The sequence below is a fragment of the Ammospiza caudacuta genome, chromosome 2 (assembly GCF_027887145.1).
Source record: "Ammospiza caudacuta isolate bAmmCau1 chromosome 2, bAmmCau1.pri, whole genome shotgun sequence".
In the NCBI taxonomy this organism is placed as follows: domain Eukaryota; kingdom Metazoa; phylum Chordata; class Aves; order Passeriformes; family Passerellidae; genus Ammospiza; species Ammospiza caudacuta.
The window spans coordinates 80,148,359-80,172,198 of NC_080594.1; the positions used below are offsets into that span (position 1 = coordinate 80,148,359).

A 23,840-nucleotide genomic window follows, 5' to 3' on the forward strand; every position below is an offset into this window, starting at 1 on the left:
CGACTGTCATCAAACCCAAAAAAATCTTGGTCTATCTTTTCAGACTGCATTCTTTCTTTTCTCTTATGCACTTCAGGCAATGCCTTTAGGCACAGCAGAAGAAACAAAGACAATCCATCAAGAGAGAAGATGGCAAGCAAGAGAAACAGCAGAAGGAACGGCAAAAATGCAAACAGTCTTTATTTCAGATTGTTCAGAGGCACTGGATTTTCCCTGGGGAAACATCCCAACACACAGACATATTCAAACAATGATTTTGTCTTCAAAACAGCATCATTCCTTTGAAATTTAAACCCACTGGCTGTAGGGTTCAAGACTGATTTTGATTTTCACACACAGAAGAGATTTTTATTTGGTGTTTCACTATTAGCTGCCTTCAGGAGAACAAAATGCAGGATGAGACAGTGCTTTCTGTTCTGTCAGTGTAAATGTGGCCTTCTCCAAGGTCTCCTCAGAAGAGGCACAACAGCTGCCAATGCTGGGCTATGTAACTTTATTCTGAATTGCACAGCCCTGGCTGGAGCTGTGGCTCCTTATGGGTAGGTGCAAGTCAGATTGCTTGTAAAAGCATCTGTGATGCATTCATGAAAGCTGGCAGCTCCAACCTCCACCATCAACTTCCTTCCACTTGAACTCTTTATCCTCTTATGCAGAGTTTAAAAAGGGAGTGAGCTCATATTGCAATAGTGTCAGCACCCAAAATTTCCTAGTCAGGGGCATTTCCCCATCATTTTTGCTCTGCCTAGTTCAAATCCCTTTGGACATGTGACTGCTTTAAAGAAATTAGCCAGATTTTCATAAAAACATTGAACTTGGATAAGGAAATCATAATATTTATAAGCAATAGCAAACAGGAGACTGACACAAACAATATTCCCAGCCAAATCACACAAATATAATGAAATACAATGAAAAACACTGTAGGCATCAAATAATATTTTTTGTTTTCAAGAAACACATGCCAGCATATTTTGAGCTGAATCAGTCATTACCTTTTTCCTCTTCTGAAAGCTCCTCTATGGGCTCCAACATATGCACCAAGGGTGCCTGCTCTAATAATGAGGAAGAAGAGGAACACCAGAAAAAAGGACAGAAAAAGGTCAAGGTCCAGAGAGGGAAAGTCAGAAAAAAAACCCCACCACACCGATGTCAACTTTCTTGATTGCTGACAACCTGCTTAACCATCACAAACCCACTGCAACATGACTCTTCAGTGCCTCAGGGGTACATTTTTGTAGAGGAGACCCTAATACAATAGTCACTTCAGGAGTGATTCTGCTGTCCAAACACAGGTGTATGGTGTCATCCCAGATATATCAGAGTTTTAAGCTGTCAGTGCAAGGCTGACTGATACATCACACAACTTCTGGAATGGCACCAGGTAGGCCAGGTAGGGTAGTTTTAGATATCTACAATGACAGGGCCACCCAGGATTACATAAATCAATATTGATGTTCATTTCTCATAAGAATAATTTTTTAAAGATGCATTTAAAAATACTGTTTATGTCCAATTTTATACTATAAGTTTAAAAAAGACAAGTGAAATGGACAAAGTAAACCTCAAAAATATATAGAAAAATATATTAACTCACTATTCCAGAGAGTTAAGTACTGAGTCCATACATGCAAGAGATTTAACATATATATATACACACACGTATATATATATATATATATATATGAGATAATTCCCAATAAACCAATTTCAAAAATCTTCAATCACTCTAAGTGAGTAAGAGTCAGTATTATCATGTGTTTTTAAGAATTCTGGAAATGTCTGTGCTGCAAACAGCTTCCTAAACACAATGAATTTATCATTTTATAGGCTGTCAGGTACAATTTGCTTCACAAAAAATGAAGTCAGACTACAGTTTATTTACTTTATTAACTTATAAGACATGCTTGAAAATGATTATACGTAGACCAATTCAGGTTTTTAAAATGTTAATATTCACCTTCTCCACATTAATTGCTATCAATGAAAACTAGAACTTGAGTGTCCTGTAGGGTTTACAATAAAAACAGGTATGCAAACTGTACTTTCAGCATCCAACTACAGGCATTATAAGAGAAAACAATTTATGGGTCAGTATTTTGGGCCTACATGCATTTTCCCCATCCTTCACGAAAAAAACCTCTTGCACTGTAAATGGTTGTTATGCTCTATGGGTAGAAGGGGAGGAGTGATGCTGCATGAAGATGTTCTTTGGCATTTCTTGTACACCAGGTACAAACATGGATGTCTGTGACAGGTAATCACAGTGAAACGAGCATTTGGGGCTAAGTGACACTGCCACATCTCCAGTATTCCCCAAGTTAAGGGGATTAAATCTGGTGGCATAAATGCTTGGGTATGAGAGCTTGTCTCCCCATGCTTTCCATGCCTGTGGTGATATTCAGCTTCTCACCTGCTTTTCCAAGCCAATTAGCAGACTTAATATTTGCTCCCACAGAACTTGCACTAAATAAGAAGTTTTAAAAAAATGCTTCTTATACCATCACAAATCATTAACAAGATGCAAATATCAAGTATCTTAGGACAACTTATTTAAAAGCAAAACTCTGAGAGACAAATGGGCTTCTGGTCTTTTAATCTCTAAGGCTGTAAAATTTACCATGGCCAGAGCATTCCTGGGCACTGGAACATGACCCTCCACACTACTGCTCCTGGCACACTGCTGCCCTTCACCAATTAAGATCCTCCAAAACAGTGTTCAGACAGAGTTTGGAATCATTCCCAAATGCCTGAAATGTGTCTGTTTAGAAGGACAGAGCCTAAAGCACAGATTAAATGTTCTAGGAAGATTTAATTAAGCTGCATGGGCACTGAGGCTTCTGAGTTTCTTGGCTGGACTTTTCAATCAGTAAGGCAGTTGTTGTGTAGTTGGATTTAATCTATGCTTGTTTTACCTGTACTTTACTCAAATGCTCTCTGCTTAAAGGGGCTGACTCATCTCTGCACAAGCCCTTGCCAAGTGATTTAATGTAACAGGAAAATCCCAGTCCCCAGAACTCAGACCTGAAAATGGTCTGCTGATCAGGCATAAAGGTACATGCTTCTCTTCCACAGTGTACCAGAAATAGAGGAAATGAAAAACCAGGAATTACTAAGAACAGTTGCATGAGCAGACCTAAGATGCATTACTGTCATGTGTAATAATGTTGTTCACTGCACGGTAACAGAAGAGATCAAATGCTAAGGCAGGAGGGAGTGCAACACCTGGAAACAATAACTTCCCTTATGTAAACCAGCCTTTTCTTTCTCTTCACTGTACACATATTCTAAGAGATATCTATTAAACATCACAATGGAATCACATTTAAGAAAAGCCATTACTCTGGTTTACAGACAGGTGTGGAGATGACCCCCCTTAAGGAGTCCTCTCCTTATGTTTATCAGAGATGTGCTTCTTCTGGCCATCTATCATCACATACTAAATATCAGCAAATATTCCAGCCATCATTAAGGCCAGCAGAGGTGTGTCTATCATCCCATATCTTCCAGAGTATCTCTTCTGCCAGCTAATATGTGTGGAGACACAGATGACATGTATCAAAAGTACAGGTTACCTTAATTTTTCAGTGGATAACTGAAAAATTATGTGCCCAGCATACTTTAAGAAATAATTAAATACCTGTTTTAAAGAGTATTTGAAGACAATTTCTACACAGGTGGAACAGGAAAATATATTCAACAATAATGAAGGATTCAGGCTGTGTATGTTTCATGCATATAATATATTTTTGTCTCTTCTTATGTACAAGTTAAAAATATTCTGACAGTACTATTGGAAAAGCAGTCTTCTGGCCAACATTTAAAGATGAAATCCGATCTATTTATGTTGAAATATTAAATGCTAAAAAACTTTTAGCCTGAACAGAAGCAATAAAATTATCTATGGTGTAGTGTCATCTACAGTAAGCACTTTGCACTTGCAATGTAACAACCTAGGAAAAAATGTAAAATGTAGGCCATGGCTACACTTATTTCATGCTCCTTAAATTTATACTCAAATTACACATACAAAGAGCTGCCAGACCTAATCTGTGACACCTGTAATTGTTTTTCAATTAATGCACTTAATATATTTTTTCTCCTAACTGATCAATAGAAAGCCACATACTGTACATAAGCAGCAGAAATATTAATTTTAAACCAGTATTCCTAAGTATGATTTTTTTGACACTTACCTGAGGCCCCTAAGTTAGGAACCCAGTCACCTCAGACTCCTCCTACTGTCATCGAAGGGACACAGGCAACTTCAAAGAGCATTCAGATCTGAGTTCAGCTGAACCAAACTCTGAAGGTGCCCCTTTTCTCTGTTTACTGTCTAGAAAGAGTAAGTACTTTAACCTAATTTTCCTCAGATGCTTCAGCTATGTCCCTAGTGATAGCTGAGCCTTGGTGTCCACACCATGTCTGCAGAGACACAGGTTTTAATGAACAACCTAATTGGTAGCTTTGCCTTTTAACTACTGTCTTCAATTCCACCTAATCTTATTGACCTAACAAAGACTAAATATTGAACAAGTATCAACATTTCAAGAGTACTAGAGAAGCCAAGGCCTAATTTTAAAATATTGCTTAAAAATAAATTGTAATTAATCTGTTGCCTTTTTGTGAGACTGAAGTAATATCTGAAAGCAAGACCTAAGTTATATCTGCACAAAACCCTACAGGTAGCTCAGAAATGGACAGAAGAATGTTGAGCCAGAATGGCATTCAAGGAGCTCTACTAGCTCTCACAAGAAGTCAGGAATATTAACACAAAAACATCAGACTAACATAGTCATTCTCCTACTTTACACCTAGGATAACTCACATTTGCAACTTGGGTATCTTTTCATAACACAGATTTAAGATGTGCAGAATGAATACTAGGATGCAAAAGCATCTGAGTGGCTTTGAAAAGTGTACTTAAGTTCACCTTAGAGAGCCTTTTCTAGAATTAATTAAAAAAAAAAAGAAGATATTTTATATGCAGGCAATTATAAGATGATCTGTGCTAAATAAATTTGTCTACAGAAGTTACCAGGAAGTGCTTTCCTTTTCATAAAGGCATGAGATGCAGTCATGATGTCTTAATTCAGAAAGTCAATCCCTTGAGGAATCCTGAAAACTTCGGGAAAGACACCATAACTTCTGCTAACCTCCAGAAAATTAGGTAAGGCAAGTTTAAAAAACAATCCAGAAGGGAAGAAAGGGGACAGACAGAGAGACCTGCAGAGATAAATAAAATAGTAATCAGCAAAGGAATCTGAAGGGAACACCTTCTTTGAGGTTTCATAATAAACTGATGGTGAATCTTTTATGTATCAATGGCAGGAATAGCCTTTTCTATCTTGAGAAGTTTCACAAGATGTCACAAAATTCATATTTGAAGCAGCAAGAAACTATGAAAGATCTGAATGAGCTAAATCATTAAATTGTCAGAGTACAAAAAATACTAATGTTCACAGGACTGTTCCTCAGGAACTGTGCTCAGTACAAATGAAAGCAAATGCAAAATGATTGACGAGCTTGGTGGGTAAGTCTTTAGCAGCAATAATCTTCATAAAAATTAAATCTTAAATTCAGGGCAATTGCTAAAATATGTGCTGTGAGACTTCTTAGCCAGAACCAGAACTGCTGTTCTGGTGTAATGAGGCTGGCTTAAATGAAAATGAATTAATTGTTCAAAATGCTATCCCTAATTCTCTATACTTCATACACTATTACTTTTGTCTACACAATATTCATCCATATAGTTGAACTTAGGAAGCTACAAGCAATGAACTACTAAACCTTGCATAGTTTAGAAAAAAACTCTGTATTTTTCAAATAATGTTGCCATAGAATAATTAGCAATAAAACAATCATTTTTCCTTTTTAAACTAATTCTTGTCATAACACATAGTTGAAAAGGAGCACTACATGAGTTTTTCATTCCTCATCAACTCATTGAAAGCTTGGTACATAATGCCCTTTCTCCACAGAGACATTTTCAAAACTTTTTGTATTTGCTGAAAAAGAAAAATTATCTACATTTTTCACAGACAAATTCCATTTAGTCTCCCTGTGACAGGCTTAAAAACTAAGAGAAATAATTAGAAAAAAAATTCAACTACAATTCAAATCAGTAAACTGTTTTTAAACATTTTGCTTGCTTGTTTTTCATTACTTAAAAGGAAAATAAAGAATTAGTTGATCACAGAATATTGGTATAGTAACAAAACTCTCCATTAATTTGCAAACTGATTAAAAAACAAAACTATTTTCACAAAACAAGGCACAAAACAATGTAAATATAGCTCCCTTGCCCCCCTCCCCTTCTAAAGGATACCACAGTGCCACAAGTTAAAATACCTAAATAATGATCTATATGTAACCTCAGGTATACTGTGGAAGAACTAGGACAGGATAAGTGCCTACTTTGATTATTTCTTCTGTATTTTTACTCCTTGCCATTTGAAGTCACATGGAACATACAGTATTTGAAGACTTGCAAAGAAATATCTCCACGTTTCCCTATAAAAACTCTAGTAGATGCATGTACCTATCCAGTTTATGCATATAATGTACCTATCCAGTATAAGCATATTTTCCATTAGAAAACACAAATTTCTTCCTCAATATATTTCATCTAACTGTTTCAATTATATAACTATTCTAGGAAATATTCTAAGATTATTTTCATTTGTTTTTCATTTATTCTTCTCAGTAGTATAATTATCCTACTGAGAAGATCCTTATAATTATTTCATAGAAATTCTCAACTCTGACATAGAAATTAGGTTCTTTCTATACAACTACTCTTAGATCTATGATTTGACAAAAGCAAATGATCTGAGAAACGATTTGACAAATGATTTGACAAACCTATGATCTGAGAAAAGCAAGGGCTAGATTGGAAAGTAAGGTCCTATCAAAAAAACTTACCAGGAGGAGGAATTGATGGAGTTGGTTTAGATTCTTGAAGACGCTCTACAGGAGTGTTCACTAAAATAACATAATAGTAAAAAAAAAAATAATTGTATTATTGTAAACAATAGCAGACAAATACAGATTCTTAAATATAGCAATATTTAATCATATTTATAAATCAGTTATTTTTTTACATTAATGGGCAAAAAATAAACAAAACATTTACAAAGTAAAAACTGTTCCTTCACTACATAAAAGTACATCTCTATGTATGCTTAGCATTTTTAACGCTTCCAGAATCAGGAAAAGAAACTACTTTTCTAACTAAATCATCGCAGGACTAGAACATGATCATTTTTTTGGTCATGAGTGCATGCTGCCTTTGTGTCACAGGGAAGAAGTCTTGGTCCAAAGCTACTTAGTCAAGACCAGCCTGCCCAGGGCTTGTATTCCCCAGAGAGGATCTGCAGCATCCACAAGTGACATCAATGAGTGCAAACACTCATACATCTATAGATTGCGTATAGGGTGTAGCCTTGGAGTGAATTAAGCTTCAATCCTACATTGCTCAGATCAGCTTGGGGCTAGGAGCAAATCTGCCATGGACTTTTACTTGTCTGTGCTTCAGTGTGAATGAATATGACCAGCTAGAGCTGAAAAGCCATATAGCCTTCCTCAATCTGAACCTACTCCCTGCTCTTTGACTCAGTTCAAGCCAGTGTCTTAATACAGAAAAATGGTTTCCAAACTGGGATCAGAATTAATTCAGCGGTCATCACCTATTGCAAAAAACTTACTTCAAGTAAGTGCAAATGCAGCATTAACCCATATGGGTGTTTGCAGTGCAGGACAATATCCTGAAACACTACTATCGGGTTTAGCTATTTGTAATAGACTTCAGATGTTAATGTATTGCACAGACAAAAATATAAGAGTTCTTAACATTCTTTGAACATCTGTGTCTTAATTGACAAGTTAATCAGTTTTGTCTATTCTTTCAGTATTTTCCCTTTTGTGAGTTCTGCAGCCTAAGGACAGTGAAGTATGAAAAGAAAATCAATTAAAATTATACTTCATAAAGCAAATCTGGAAGTTTTTTACATAATACAAAATAAAGTTGTTCTATTTTACATCTCTTCACTACTCAAGCAATCAACTTTGTACATTAGAAGTCTTTACAGCTACCAAGCATGTTCTTTGTAAATTGTGGCATTGAAACAGGTAGGTACCCTGTGAAAAACAAATACATTTCCAGTACTGATTTTATTTCAGTATTTTGTTAGTCAAGTTGATGTCTATACTTGTTTCAGCCAGGCTGCAGAAATCAGAAACTAAGTCTGTTTTTTCTTACAGTTTGTACTCACCATCATATGTTTTAACACTTGGAGGTGGTTTCACAGACAATTCTCTTATCTAATGGAGAAAACACAGATACATTAATAGATACAAATGTTAATGATCAATATCTAGAATGAGCATTTAGCATGAAATACCTAGTTTCAGTACTATTCCATAAGAGAAATTATGGGTTAGGATTTGGGGAGAAAAATACTACTTCTGTGTTAAATATATATTTTGTTCATGCTTAATAAATGTTTTTGTGTTGTCTTAATGATCACTCTTTGTACTTCTTGTTATTAAGTCAAATGAGAGCAGACCTAGGGGCCACTTCAGCACTTAAGAGTTTCAATACTTTCCTCCTCAGCAATTCATACCCCATTTTGCAAGCCTGGCTTCCAGTACAGGGAAACACTGGAGTGTTTAATTGCGCATTAATTTTAAATGCATAAACAGTTCTCCTCTCTGCTTTACAGGTTTACCTATTTGACACCCCTGAACTGAACTAACAAGAGTAATTGACAAGCACTGAACTAACAGAGTAAAGGAAACACGCTGTCTGTAATGTGATATATAGAAAACAGGAAACTTGTGAATCCTGTATCACTAAAACAATGTTCTGCACTCCAATTCCCCAAAGAGAAGAACACAATTCATTCAAATACATAGCCACTGTCAGATGGAGCTGACACAAGATATTGGACCCTGATCCTCTTTTATTTATTAGTTTGGTTATAGCCAGTAGTACCTCTATTCATTGTCCATTAAGTATGGATTCTGCAAAAGTGTTGGCTATTTCTCAAGCCCTTCTATTTTGCAGGGATTGAGAATGTTGATCTGCACAACTGTATTTCACAAACACCAAATTTGGACTCCTCTGAACCTATTATACATCTGTGGTCATACTGCTATCTTTCCAAAGGTCACTTGATTGAAGGAAATTCATCTATGATTGTCCTCCATTTCTCCAGCTATAAAATTTGTGAAGGTGGAGATGTAAAAGCTATTATTTGTCTTTCCCTTCTTTAAGTATAAGTTTATATATTTTATAAGTTTCTTTCCATAACTTAAGTATAAGTTTAACATTAATCTCAAGCAAAATGTGTAAAATTAGATTTACAAAGAATGCACCATCTTATAGAGAAATAGGCCACAATCATGCCATAGTCTAAACTCCAGACTACTCAGATCTTCCCCCATCAATCATCTCTAAAATTCTATAGTTATGTTTCAACAAAACCTTATTTTAGGCAAAAACAATTAATTTCCAAACATAGAATCACAGGCTATCTCACACTGGATGGAACCTACAAGGATCAAGTCCAATTCCCGCATTGGACTACCTAAAACTTAAACCTAAGAGCATTGTCCAGACGTGCCAAGAGCTGTGACAATCTTAGTGCCACAATCAGTTATCTGGGGAGCCTGTTCCAGTGCCCAACCACCCACAGGGTAAAGAACCCTTTCCTAATGTCTAATCTGAATCTCCCCTGCTTCATTCCATTTCCTTGTGTCCTATCACTGATCACCAGAGAGATCATAACCTCCTCCTCCACTGCCTCCCTTGAGGCTGTGATGAGATCACCTCTCAGCCTTCTCTTCTCCAAGCTGAACAAGCCAAGTAACAACAGTTGCTATCCCTAAAATGCCCTCAAGACCTTTGATCACCTTGTTTGCCCTCCTCTGGATGTGCTGAAAAAGTCTGGTGCCCTTCTTACACTGAGGCACCCAAACTGCACACAGGAGTCAAGGTGAGGCAGCACCAGCACAAAGCAGAGTGGGACCTCTCACCTCCATCTCCCACCTCAATCAGCTGGAGATGCTGTGCCTGATGCACCCCAGGACATGGCTGGCCCTTGTGGCTGCCAGGGCACTGCCGACTCACATTCAACTTGACATCACCTCAAACCCCCAGATCTCTTTCTGCAGGACTTCTCTCCAGCCTCTTGCTCCCCAATACATGGATATAAGCAAGGTTACTTCATCTCAGGTGGAGAATCTGCCACTTGGTCTTGTTACATTTCCCATGACAATATTTCAAATAATTATTCTCACAGTTATGAATATGATACTTTATTGTTAGTGTGAGAAGTAATGTATTTTCAGATTTCAAACACTAGATCCCATTATGATTACATCATTTTCATTATAAAAAAAATTTGGTTTATTAATCCTTTCTTTATCAAATGTGTTTTAATTCCTGGTACATTCCTGCGTCTCTTTTCCAGATCTATTCTTATTTATCAACATAATTTCCAAAGCCTAACCAAAGCACTCCAGCAATACTATTACAAATTGCAAATATTAGAATATCAGAGAAATACAAAACCCAAGTGCTAGTATAGTGTTTCTCTGTGTCCTGTGCTCTCTAAAACAGAGTGTTTCACAAAACAGACCTGCTTCCTCTGACTAATAATCAGATCATTCTGCTCCTGAAGCCTCTTCTCCAATTCTTCTATCCTCTTCCTGTAAAAGATGTTATTTCTGTTCAGGTCTTCCCTCGCTGCTGTTTTGGTGCTCTCCACCTCTGACCGTAGCTAGAAAGCAATCAGAAGAAAAGTAACATCATGTTAACACTATAAAAAATATTTTACAAAGTCTAAACAAGCAAGTGTCATGCTTACATACTTCTAACATTTTTTTTCTCAGCAAAAACCTGATGTTTTCTGTGACTTCACTAGGACTTGTATACATCATAGAACAGTTGTCTGGATCACTTTTGAATTACACAAGGAATACTACCTAAATCTCAATATAAAGAAAAGGACATACACACACATTGCTGAGATTGCCTAAAAATGAGATTACAGAAAAAATTGTGTAGATCTATAAAAATGTTTTAATTGTAAATAGTGTCCAACAATGATACTTTATGGAGGTGATATGTGAATTTGTATAATAAACCTAGTATATTACCTCCAAAGGTGGAAGAAAGGGAACATTATTTAGGTGTACCATCCCAAAAGTAATACTTACATTACTTCTCCCTTATTCTATTCTTGCACTGTATGTGGGTGTATCTTTAACTACATCCTTTTTGGGGACTGTTCCATGGTTCATCCCCAATATTTTCTTGCCAGAGGAGGAGAAGCATTGGTCAGACCACTATGATCTGCTCAGTTCTTACATGGTCACGCAGATGAAAGGAAAATGAAAGGAAAAGAAGCAAGAGAAACAAAGCAGCAAAGAGATTAAAAAGAAATGCAGATGTAAAAAGAAATCTGAGGAATAAAGCATTGTATAGTAAAATATATAAACTGATGCAAAATAAAATCCCATGGTGTTTTCTCCTGGAAAAGTTGAACAGATTCTGCATTAGAAAGCTACAACAGAAAAAGCAATAGAGAAGTGATAAGAAGGAGAAAAAAAAAGACTGAGACATATGCCATAGGTCCATGGTGGCAGCAGGTACAGGGTGGATGAAAGCTACATGCTGGCAAGTCAGATCTCAACTATTCAGCTACATAACATAGAATATACTGTATAATACAGTGCTCACAGAAACAGCTGTAAGCTGTAAGCTTTTCAAAAGACAGATACAGTTTCAGTTTTCTGTCAGATTCTGAAATGCTTAATTCATTTTCAACCCTGGCCTTAACTGAAACACCAAGATCCTACCATAACAGAAACACAGAGATGATAAATACAGCTAAGAGGACATACTCTTATAAAATCTTGATATCTGGCACATGTACTAGAGCATATCAAGAACTACTGAAAGTGTAAATTAAAAGAAAAAAAGTCTCCTTTTGGTGTAAGTGGTTTGCTGTGCTACTTACCAGGGACGTTTCTGTCTCATGATCATGACACTTGGCTTGCATACAAGACACCCACTTTTTTTCCTGCATAGAGGAAATCCATGTTAATTCTTGCAAACATTTAGTTTGATATATGCAGCTTTGTTTCTTGTTAATAGAACGTGAGCATTTTGTTTGATATATGCAGCTTTATTTTTCTAAATAAAGCATAAATACCAAAAAGATGACAGATTTGATGAAATTTGAGTAACCCAGTATTTAATGCCTAGAACAGTTGATTTATATATCTGAGTGTAGTTTTCTTACCAATCACTCTAGAAACTGTATTTTCTCCTTGATTTGTATATGCAGTCACTGAGTGAGAAATACACAAGCATTTTGATACATCTCTGTGTATTAACAAAAAGAGTAGTAAGTGTAAGGGGTTTTCACTCTAAAGAATGTAATTTTGAGCACTCATTAACAATGTATTTTGCATAATAATGACAAAATCCCAGAATTAACATATGAGTTTTAGAGTGAAGCCAATTTTCTTTGATGAAATAAATAAAAAACATAAAGCAAAACTAAGTTTTGCACATCTTGGCACAGAAGTGATCAAACTTCTGTATAACACCAGCAGTAAACAAAGGTCTTCACATCTCAAAAACCATGAAAGAAAACAAAAGGCACAGGTTGGAAAATCCTGTCAGAAAGCTTCCTAATTTTCTTTTTCATTTTGGGAAATGGAATATTCCAATTTTTCTGTAAGTGGCCTCACGGATGGGTAAACATAAATGCTTTAATAGAGCCTTCTGGAATTGAATTGCCACCACCCTTGGCAAAGACAGATATACTTAATCATAAAGAATAAGAGAATATCAATAAATAAGCATCAATTACTTAATTTATAATAGATAAAGAAAATAAATCCTTGTTTGCCATTATATGGATAGTATTAAATAGTATTAAATCTTTAAAACTAGCTATTTTTGGCATTAAAAATAATGAAAATTTTACTTAGGGATGCCATATCCTACTCAGAGATGAAGAAAAATAAAAAGAAAGCAAGTAATCTGTCAAAAGCAATACATTAAATTACAGTGTTACCTGTTTTTCCAGAAGTTTAACCACATATGGATGATCCCGAAGATGATGAGGTTTCTCCTCTGTAAACTCATGGCTGTCTTTCAGTGTTCCTAAATTGGATTTTTGTTGCATATTGGACTTTTGTAATTCTAACAGTTGCTAATAGGAGGGAGGAGGAATAAAAAAATTTCTTTAAACACAGTTATGCAGAAATTGCATCAGATATTTCTCCCATTTCATGTGAGGTCAGCATTTATCAAATTTCACGTCATGAATAATATCTACATCTAAAATAAATATGACTTGTAAAAGTACACAGGACCTAGCAGCTGCAAAATGTAAGCTGCTCTGGAAATGCCATGCAGATTTGATTTCTGACCCAGACATACTTTCATGATTCTCTTGCTAGTGAGCATTTCCAAAGCATGTGCTGAAAACAAATTAACTCTGTCAGGACTGTAATGCAGAGGTTAGTGTCCTCCACACCACTTATGAAAATATTAACATAAGGATACTTAACATGCAGCAACCACAACAATATCTATTAACCTATAAACAGGCATTCAAAAGCTGCGGAGTACAGAAAAAAACTGACATAACTGATGAAGGGATCATTCATTCATACAAAGCAATCCTTTAAATAAAAAGACCTGCAACGTGAAATTATTTTAATAAAATACCTGTATACAAAGATACAACTATAGCTACCATTCAATCATGGTTTTTAAGAGTTCTGTAGGAAGAGCTTTACAATGACAATATCACATTTCAAATATGTGAAATTGACTGCCATCTTTTGTAAGGGATTCATGTTTTAAAATGTTTGAAAATTCAAATTGCTTACATTTTCTAAGGTTGAATTTCTTGAATGTAAGTCCTTAAGCTCTTTTGTAAACATATCTTTCACTTTTTCTATTTGATCAGCAAATTTCTCTCTTTCCTCGTCTTTCCATCTATGAAATGATTGTAGAAACTCTTCTTCTTTTGATTTTTGCTGCTCGCATTCCTGAAATAAAAAAAAAAAAATTATTGGTGATTTTTCATCACGTTTAATACAAATTCAAGCTCCCAAACAACATGTGGAATGCAGTCACTTTCAACCTTTGGCAAATATTGTGCCATCAAAAAACATAACACCAGATTTTTTTAAGAATTCTAGGGTAGCAAACTACCCATTTTGCTAAACAAGCTAAACAAGTATGCTTCAAAACAGTTCAGGCAGTTTATTATTTTTCACTGAAAAACACACAAATGACCCTAGTCATATCAAAGATTCACTTACTTCAGTATCCTGTTCTCACAAAGTCCTTAAGCGTGTAAGTAAGAAAGGCTAATATTGGGGCAAGCAAACATGCATGTTCTCCTTCAGTCTCTAAGTTGCCAGCTGTTTTCAGCTCAGAGGACTTCTGGAGCCTGATACACTCCTGTGAACTTCATTTACTGCATAAACTTCAATACATTTCTCCTCATACACTTTGCAGTTATCTCCTGTGGCTGCATAAGCTTTAGCAACTGCAACACCTTTTGCCAATGAGCTCCACAAGCTGCATAAAGAGCCAAGCACTTTTCTTGTTTTAGTTGTTTGAATTCCTGTTTGAATTGGCTCCTGCTAGGTACATTTGATGGATTCTGAGCCCGGAACTGGAGAACAGAGAGAATCACTATTCACTCTGTGCAACTCATGACTTCATAGGTATCATTATCTCACCCTCCATCTTCATCAAGTGTTTGTTTCTTTTTCAGAGTGACAACTCTCAGCATGCTCAGTCATTCTAAATACTGACTGATCATCTTTGTAGCCCATCTCCATAACTTTTATAGCTCTATCCTCTCCTTTTTGAGATGGACTAGACTCACACAACACATTTAGACTGTGGCTTGCACAGAGATTTTTCAGAATAATTGGTACTATTTGATCTTCTTTGCTAGCTACTACTAACATTTCCCCAGGGCTATGTATCACAAGCTTAAGATCTTGCCCTTCAGTAACAGCACTCAGCTCAGAACCCATTGTTTCATAAATGAAATTAGAACTATTTTATCCCTATATGCCTTTACCCCACTTCATCCATTAGATTACTTCAACCATTCCACTACACAGTGAGGAATTTTTATATAGTTCTCAAATTGTTTAAAGTCCTGCGTTTCACTGCCCAGGACATATGTATCTTTTAGGAAACACCAATATTTTCCATCACAGCATTCGCTCTGAATTTGCTCTCTATAATATGCAATCATTGTACAACTAGGAAGAACGGGATCATCTGTATCCTTCAATCAAGGATAAGATCTTCTGCTCTTTCAATCAAAAGATAGCAACATTGTGCCACCTGAATCGACAGTGGATGTCAGTCATGGCAGATAAACTGTAACCAGTCACACCACACATTTCTATCTTCCCTGACATCCCAGAAAAACAGAGAAGTTTTGAAAGTTTCTTGTTGTGTAACACTGCAGACTGTAGCTTCAGGACATTTCAGGTAGTCCCCTTGCAGTTAGGAGTCTCAGTTAAGACAAGTGACTTCAAAAGAGGCCCCTAAGGCACCAAAAAATCTACATTGTTCTGAATGAATGTGTTATGAATACTCCAAGTTCCACCAAAACGATGCTTTGGGGGGCAGGAGAAATATGTTATAGATGTACTTCTCAAAAGCTAGGCACAGAATGAATGAGTAGAATACCTTCCACATGTCCACATAGGGCCAAGACCCATTATTCTGACAGTGCCTGCACTCCTAAGTGAAACTCTAGCAGCTTTTGATTTAGTCATTCAGGACTTTTGAAAATGGAAGCTGAACACTTCCAAGACAGGGGGAACAAAAGGACTGAGGAAAGAGAAGTCTGAAGCTGAGTTAATGGAAAACAATGCTGCATGTTTTACAGAAGATCAGGGTTTCCTCTGAAAACAAGGAAAAAATAATTATCCATCACAGACTATCAGGTTGGAAGGATCAGATTGGATTATCCTCCAGGATAATCTGGTCCAGACTTTCTTGACAACAGCACAAACTAGACAAGGTGGCCCAGGACCCTGGCCAGCTGAATCTTGAAAGTGTTCAACTTTGGGAAATCCAATACTTCTGTGGCTTGAGTGAACACAGTTCAAAGTGCTAATTCTTTTGAGACATTCACATTACTTAGTAAGTATTACCTTAGACAACCTGGCCAAGTTAGCCTGTTGCTCAAACTCTAACTGGGACTTGGTGAGCTGCAACTGCTCCTTCAGTTTTTCAATCTCATCCTGCAATTTTTCTATATTTCCTTTCTTCTTCTGTTCTGTTTGAAAGAAACACAGATTTTAAGAAGGTTTGTTGTAATTTCTGGAACTGCAATACTTACTGTAAATACATTTCTAGTGTTTCAGTAACATATTCACAGAGTGTGACTTTCTTAGACCATTTCCCTTCCCACTACCATGATTCTCCACAGATGCTTTCAAATACATATTCAAATACAGTTCTCTGGACTGCTAACTTACCCTCAAATACTTCTACCACTGACATGGGAAATAGTTTATGAAATATTTACATGAAAAAGCATTCTATAACCTAATTTTATAGGAATCTAAGCAACATAGGCTCATAAAAAGGATGTACAAAGGACAAAGTGATCCTCAGTTATTCAATCTCTTAGGTTAAGTTTATTCTAAATAACTTTTGTAAGGAGTACAGTTGGAATACAATGAATTATTTACGTGGAAAGAATTGGGGGAATATCAAACAAAATACGTTAAAATGCACAAAAATCACAGCAATCTTCAACTGTGAAACATTTCATCAATTTACCAAGTATTTACTTGCCCATCATCTGGGAATCTGAATATTATTTCAGAAATAACTGAATGGGATAGTTTTCCCAGAGAGCCATTTCAGGCTTTTATAGAACAATTATTTCAACTGTTTCTGCAGCATCTTACACTATCATTTTTATCAAGTGTAAGGTGCACAAGAGCTTCTTTCTTTTTAAAATAAATTCAAACTTCCTCAGCTGCTTAATCAGACCCCTCTCACTCTTGCTGCTGTTTCATTTGCCTGACAAGCTACACCTCAGACCTCATTAGATTCTTCCCACTTTTTCTCCTCCCAAATGTTCCTTTTTTCCTAACTTGTTCTTATTCTAACCACTGTTACTTGCAAATACTTGTTTGTCCTTAGCAATAAATCATAAGCATGCAGCCTACCAGGAAGGAGAGAAATTAGATATGAATGAAAGAAACTTTGACATCGTTGTTTTTCAAACTAAACATCTTTTAGCGAAGAGAGAAAAAAAGTATTCAAGTTAGTGGTAAAGCAACCTTAAGTATCATAGATAGATGAAGGCAGACTGTTCTGAACAGTTTCTCTTTCTCACTACATTTTACAGTCACTTTAGTTCAGGAGACCCTGATCCTATTCAAACTGATTTCAGGTGGGGTGGACTATTTATGTATTTATAATTATTATATATTTACAATATTTATTTTCCTTAGTGCAGTTTGTTCATTTTACTCACTCCTTCATAACACACAAGCCTAAAGAGAACTGTGCTCTGAAACACAGTTCTACTGACTAAAGTATTCAACAGAAATGCTAGTTTGAAAAGATGCTGCAGATATGGCACACAGGTTTTTGTTAACTATTTTCCAGAGACTGAAACATATGTTGCCCAATACATTGTATCAGTCAGTGGCACTTGCATTCACACAAATCTGGGATCTGCCACTCAAAAATTAAAAGTAAAAATTTTACTTTCAAGTTACACAAAATCATGGACTGCACATCCTCACTGTATTTATACTTTTCTAAACCACCTCTCTCAATTTTTTTGATAACATTAAATACATACCGATCTCAGACTCTCCTGGGTGACGTCTTTGAATGTGACTTTGTAAAAAGGAATAGGTCATAAAAGCCTTTTCACAAAATGGACACTACAAAAAAAAAAAACAGTTAAAAAAACATTAGTAACATCTTTTTGGTAAATACAGTGGTTAAGGTTTTGGACAGGCTATTACACTTTGTTCAAATGTAAAAAGAAGGTAACTTAACAAATTCCATCTCACAAGAACAAAAATTCTCATGGTACCCAATTTCTGTAAAGTCATTAGTATATTAATGCTATTTAACATTTCACAGTGATGGTCATGAGCCAGAATCTGATCGTGCTAGGCACTGCACAAACTGAACAGAACAGACTCTGGCCAAGCAAGTTCAAATTCAGATATAAACCACAGATAAGGATTCGTATATGTAGGTAGAGAACTATAAAGAAAAGGCATGACAACCCTCTTCAGCACAATACACAGACTCCAGCCAACCAGTAGCTCAGATGCTCTTAAGATTCATGCAACACCACAAAGTAGAGCACTACACAGCTGGAGAAAACCAACAATGATGGGTTTCAGCATATGAGTTGTAAGATGGCAGTACTCAGAGGACATGTAAAATACTCAGATATTTCAACCAAGGTAAAGCAGCAGTACACAATTTTGTTAGAAAAGGTATGTAGCTACATTAGTATGCCACCTAGAATCCTTCTGAAGCACAAAGTTCTTTCAATTACTGTTTCTATAATTAACCTACTAGTTTTGAATATAAATTTGAAGTCAAATTTGGATCCCACCCTTTCTGAAATACCCTTTTTGTTCATCTTCAAAATACATTCTACTAATGTTGAGAATATATTTAAAATAGGTGGGTTGTACAAGGACAGAAGCTGCATCTACAAACTCTGTAACATATGCATGAGGGCTCCTCATCACTTGAGGGTCATTCATTATCTCTATCTCACACTTTTTTTAAATAAATACATTTTAACAAAACACAGACACTCAAAAAAGTCATCTTACTTATCAGTGTGATATGACGGTAAGAAATCAGCTTAATAGGTTCAAGATCTTGTCACCATAATCAATGCCAGAAGGAGGATCTGGGGAGCTACAGGCCTGTCAGCCCAACCTTGGTGCCTGGCAATGTTCTGGAACAGATCATCTTCAGTGTGATCACATAGAGGACAACCAAACAATCAGAACCAGCCAGCATGGGTTTGGAAAGGCAGGTCCTGCCTGACTAACCTGATCCTTTTATTACCAGGTGACCTGCCTAGTGGGTGAGGGAAAGGCTGTGGATATTGCCTATTGGACTTCAGCAAAGCCTTCAGCACCATCTACCACAGCATTCTCCTGGAAAAGCTAGCAGCTCATGGCTTGGACAGGTGAACTCTTCTCTGGGTTAAGAACTGGATGGATGGCCAGGCCCAGAGATTGTGGTGGTGTCACATCCAGCTGACATCTGGTCATTGTCATGTCCCCAGGGATCAGTGTTGGGGACAGTCCAGTTTAATATGTTTATTGATCATTTGGATGAGGGGATTGAGTGTACCTTAAATAAATTTGCAGACAACACCAATTGAACAGGAATGTTGATCTGCTGAAGGGTAGGAATGCTCTGCAGAAGGATCTGGAGAGCATGGATTGATGGACAGAGGCCAACTCTATAAGGTACAGCAAGACCAAGCACCAGGTCTTTCACTTCAGCCATAAAACTCCCTGCAGCATTACAGGCTTGGGGCAGTGTCTCTAAAGCTGCTCAGTGAGTGGAAAAGGACCACAGGGTGTTGGTCAGCAGCTGCTGAACATGAGCCAGTGTGTGCCCAGGTGGCCAGGAAGGTCAGTGTCACCCTGGTTGTATCAGCAGTAGTGTGGCCAGCAGACCAGAGCACTGGTTGACCCTCTATAGCCAGCCTTGGTGAGGCCATACCTCAAATCCTGTGTCCAGTTCTGGGCCCCTCAATACAAGAAGGACATTAGGCTGCTGGAGCATGTCCAGAGAAGGGCAATGGAACTGGGGAAGGGTCTGGAGTGTAAGATCTACCAGGAACAGCTGAGGGGGCTGGAGGTGTTCAGCCTGCAGAGAAGGAGGCTCAGATCTTATCACTCTTTACAACTGCCTGAAAGGAGAGTGTAATTAAACAGGGTTCAGCCTCTTCTCCCCGGAAACAAGTGACAGGACAAGAGGACTTAGCCTCAAGCTGTGACAGGGAAGGTTCAGGCTGGACATCAGAAGGAATTTCTTCATTAAAAGGGTGGTTAAACATTGGCATGGACTGCCAAGGGAGGTGGTGGAGTCACCACCCTGGAGATGTTCAAGAAATAAATGAACACTGCCCTTAGTGCCATGGTCTAGTTGACAAGATGCTGATCAGCCAAAGGTTGGACTTGATGATCTCAGAGGTCTTTTCCAAGCTAAATGATTCTGTGATTATGTGAGATTCTCAAATTTCATATTATATTTAAAATGCTGCCACTGGTAGTCAGGTATCCTCTAAAATACACTTTTCAGCAAACACTAAAGCCATGAATAATTAAGACAAATTTTGTTCAGCAAATGCAAGACCTACTATAAAACCAAAATAAAGTGATATAATATGGCAGCAAAGCATTACTGCCAACCAAGAGGGAGCTTACAGTGTAACAGATTGCACATGATTTACAGAACTAAATTGGCTGTGAAATAATGTTATCCATTCAAGCACAAACTTCATGTCAGTTTCACTTGCTGGTAGTGAAAGAAAGCTCTTACTGCAGGAGACAGGATTAACATAGGGAACATTTAAGTTTTGAATTATGCAACACTTTTCTTGCAACTACTTTTCAGTGTTAACTACAATATGCACTTTATGCCCACTTTGTACATGAGAATGCAAGATTTCTGAACAAAGTATTAAAAAAGTGAAAAATATTATTTAAAATTAAATTTGTATTATTCACATGAAGGTACTGACCAACAAGACCTAAATTTATGACTTGTAGGTATCAGTACCATTTAATAGCAGCATTTCATGGTTAAACTTATATTGATCTTGGATGAAAGGCATTACATCTGAATTCCAAAACATTTACATTAGATGTAAAGTACACCTCCGCTAAAAAAGGCTTATTTGTAAACAAGTAACAGGCATATTTGCAAAATATCCAAGACTTTGAGGGGATGGATGAACTACCCTCTCAGGAACATCAGAAAAGCCCCTGTATCTGGCAGAGATAAATATCACAGAGCTGTTGTTTAGTGATCACACTACTACCCTGCATTTACAAACACTGGGAAGAGTTTTAATTATTTTGGCATTCAGACTCAGAATCCCGAAAACACTGCAGAACTTCAGGTATTGTTCAACATCATTCCCTGAACTTATTTTTCTCATGTGAACTTAAATAACTTCTAGAGAAAAGAAATAGAAAAATGAAAGGGGAGAGAGGAGATCATAAGTTTACTTTGTATGAATCAAATTATAAATGGGAAATAGATTTCCATCTTTGTTTTACTGCAAATGCCATTGAACAGATTAGCAATGAGACAAGTTCACTACCATGTTTTTCAGATTCCACAGAGACAGGTGTACACTACAAATATTTCCGGAAAATTTTATAACATTTGGCAATCACAGTATGAGAACTATTTAGGTTTATACATAAAACGGCACATTTATCTTTTGCAACACAGGACAAACTACTTTGTGAGCTGCATAAAGGTATTTTTTTAAAATAATACCATATCAGCAGCTTGTCCTTGAGACTAACACTTGAATGCATGAACCTTGCTTCATGTATAGTTCTACTCCTGGGGCATAAGGTACCTTTTCCCTTACAGAAACACTTGAGCCAACTTAGCTGATGTCTTAAACATTGAACTTTAAACATACAGAGCTAGCCTGAAATCATGTCAAGTCTGTGTCCAGTGTACCCCTTAGACTTCAGATTACATTTGAAGCCGAAATTTGCATTCCCAAAACCTGAAAATGCTGATGCTGAAAAATACTTAGACCGAACTACCACACCATTGTAGTGAGACAAAAAACCCCTCCCAGTTTAAACAGAGTGCCATGACACTGTCAGTCAGAACAGCTGTGTATTAAGGTTCTTAAGGAAGACCCCTTAGGAACAGATTGTTGTGGAATCAGAGCTGAGCTAACTCACTGAAGCTCTTTACCATCTTGCCTGAGTCACCTCTGAGTCACACACACAAGCAGAAACTTTGTGCCTGGAGAACATCAGTGCAGGACAGTGCATTGCTGCTCAGCATCAGCTCCAGTGCATTTGCCCTGTGTATTTTCTGACCACGCAGTTGGCAGACAAGGAAAGGCAGCAACACAACAAAGTAGCAACATGTTTATCATAAGTTTTGTATGTGTGTGCATCTGACATTTCAGATGCATCTAAAGCAAATCCAAGAGTAAAGAGAATCTGTTAGTAAAAAGAGGATTTGTTAAAGATGATGTAGCATTCTCCAAAGAGTCTCCGAAACACAGATGGAAAACAAGCGCCAGCAATGCACTTCCTTTTGCAAGGTCACTGGTCCTTGCAGTTCCAGCCTTTCACCCAGCAAGCAACTGCACCCCAGCAGAGTGGGGCTGCTCTGCTGCCCAACCCAGCAGGCTCAGAGCTGACAAGGTGTGGGCGACTGGGCCACCAGGCCCTCTCCTCTCACCTGGTGGTAGTTGGCTCGTGCCTCCAGCATCATCTGCTGGGTGCTGATCATCTTCTTTCTCCGCCGGCATTCCTCCTTAAGCCCCTGGATATCCTGCGAGCGCTGGGCCACCTCCTTGGCCAGCTGGTCACGCTGGGCCTGTGTCTCTCTCAGGGCCTCCTCCAGGCTGCCGAGCTGGGCGCTGAGATACTCCTGGGAGTGCAGCAGGTACTCGGTAGAGAGCTGTGCCAGGCGCAGCAGCTTCAGCAGCAGCGGGTCTGCGGGGCCCTGGCAGTGCGGGCAGCACTCCCGCTCGGCGTTGCAGAAGGTGACATGCTCCAGGAGCGCCTGCAGCACGGCCACGTCCCCCTCCCGCGCCACCCGCTCCACGTCCACGGTGCTCAGGCGCCGCCAGTCCGGGTTCTCGTGCCGCACGCGGAACTGGAACGCGGGAAACGCCGCCGGCCCCGCGCCGGGCCCGGTTGCAGGCGGGTGATAGGTGCGCTGGGAGAAGGGCTGCGGGAGAGAGACACGGCTCAGCCCCGGCCGGCGCTCCCCGCCCCGCCCGCCCGCCCGTCCCGGCGCTCACCATGCCCGGGCTCCGTCCCTGCGGCTCCGCTCCGCGCCGGCGTCCTCCGCGTCGCTATAGCAGCCCCGGCCTGCGCGACGGGAGGCGGCAGTGACGCCAGGCTGTGCCGCCTCCCGCCCGCCCCGCCGCTCCCCGCCCCACGGCCCTTCCTTCGGCTCCGTGCTCGGCACAAATCCCGTCCTTCTCCCTCCCGGCATCCTCTTCCCGCGACGCCTCCGCAGCCTCCTGGCCGCGCCGCGCTAGGGAGCTCTGTCCCGCGGGTCCCGGTGCTCCCGCTGCCCCGCACGCAGCGCATCCTTTACCATCTTCACACGCTACTCGCATCAACAAACGTGTCCTCAGCTCCGCTCTTATGTTTATGCATCCTTGACACAGCTACACAGCACACGCTTTCTCGCTCCACATTCCTTTCACTTCTTAGAAGCCTGTACATGCCACCCTGCTCGCACGTTCACTGCACCAACGTGCCTCCCTATCCTGTGCCTCCTCCGTGCTGCTCCTGACTCCAACCCTTCGCAGTCCTCTACCCCTGTGCTGTCCTGTGCCCTTCTCCAGCCACGGCTACTCAACTGTCTCCCAGATGTGACAACATCTGTCACCTCCCCACCATCAGCATTCATACATATGTCGTTTCTCTGTACATCTTCATGCTGCTGCACCCTCATGTGCCTCAGCTGGTAGCTCCGTGCAATCTCTCCAGTGCCACTCCATACCCCTCCCAATGCCCACACACCTGTC

General features: G+C 38.7%; 1 protein-coding gene across 1 annotated transcript in view; it reads right to left on the reverse strand.

The window, feature by feature from the left end:
* The window catches only part of DZIP1 (DAZ interacting zinc finger protein 1), a 36,466-nt gene extending 13,069 nt beyond the window's left edge, over nucleotides 1-23,397 (reverse strand). Inside the window, exons 1-10 of the mRNA XM_058825591.1 lie at nucleotides 23,125-23,397; nucleotides 22,535-23,029; nucleotides 17,895-17,979; nucleotides 16,222-16,346; nucleotides 13,915-14,076; nucleotides 13,092-13,229; nucleotides 12,024-12,086; nucleotides 10,641-10,781; nucleotides 8,271-8,319; nucleotides 6,922-6,981 (exon numbers count right to left, since the gene is read on the reverse strand). Of these exons, the coding sequence (XP_058681574.1) occupies nucleotides 6,922-6,981; nucleotides 8,271-8,319; nucleotides 10,641-10,781; nucleotides 12,024-12,086; nucleotides 13,092-13,229; nucleotides 13,915-14,076; nucleotides 16,222-16,346; nucleotides 17,895-17,979; nucleotides 22,535-23,029; nucleotides 23,125-23,397 (1,591 nt within the window). The remainder of the gene's footprint in view (nucleotides 1-6,921; nucleotides 6,982-8,270; nucleotides 8,320-10,640; nucleotides 10,782-12,023; nucleotides 12,087-13,091; nucleotides 13,230-13,914; nucleotides 14,077-16,221; nucleotides 16,347-17,894; nucleotides 17,980-22,534; nucleotides 23,030-23,124) is intronic.
* Between the last annotated feature and the right edge of the window lie 443 nt (nucleotides 23,398-23,840).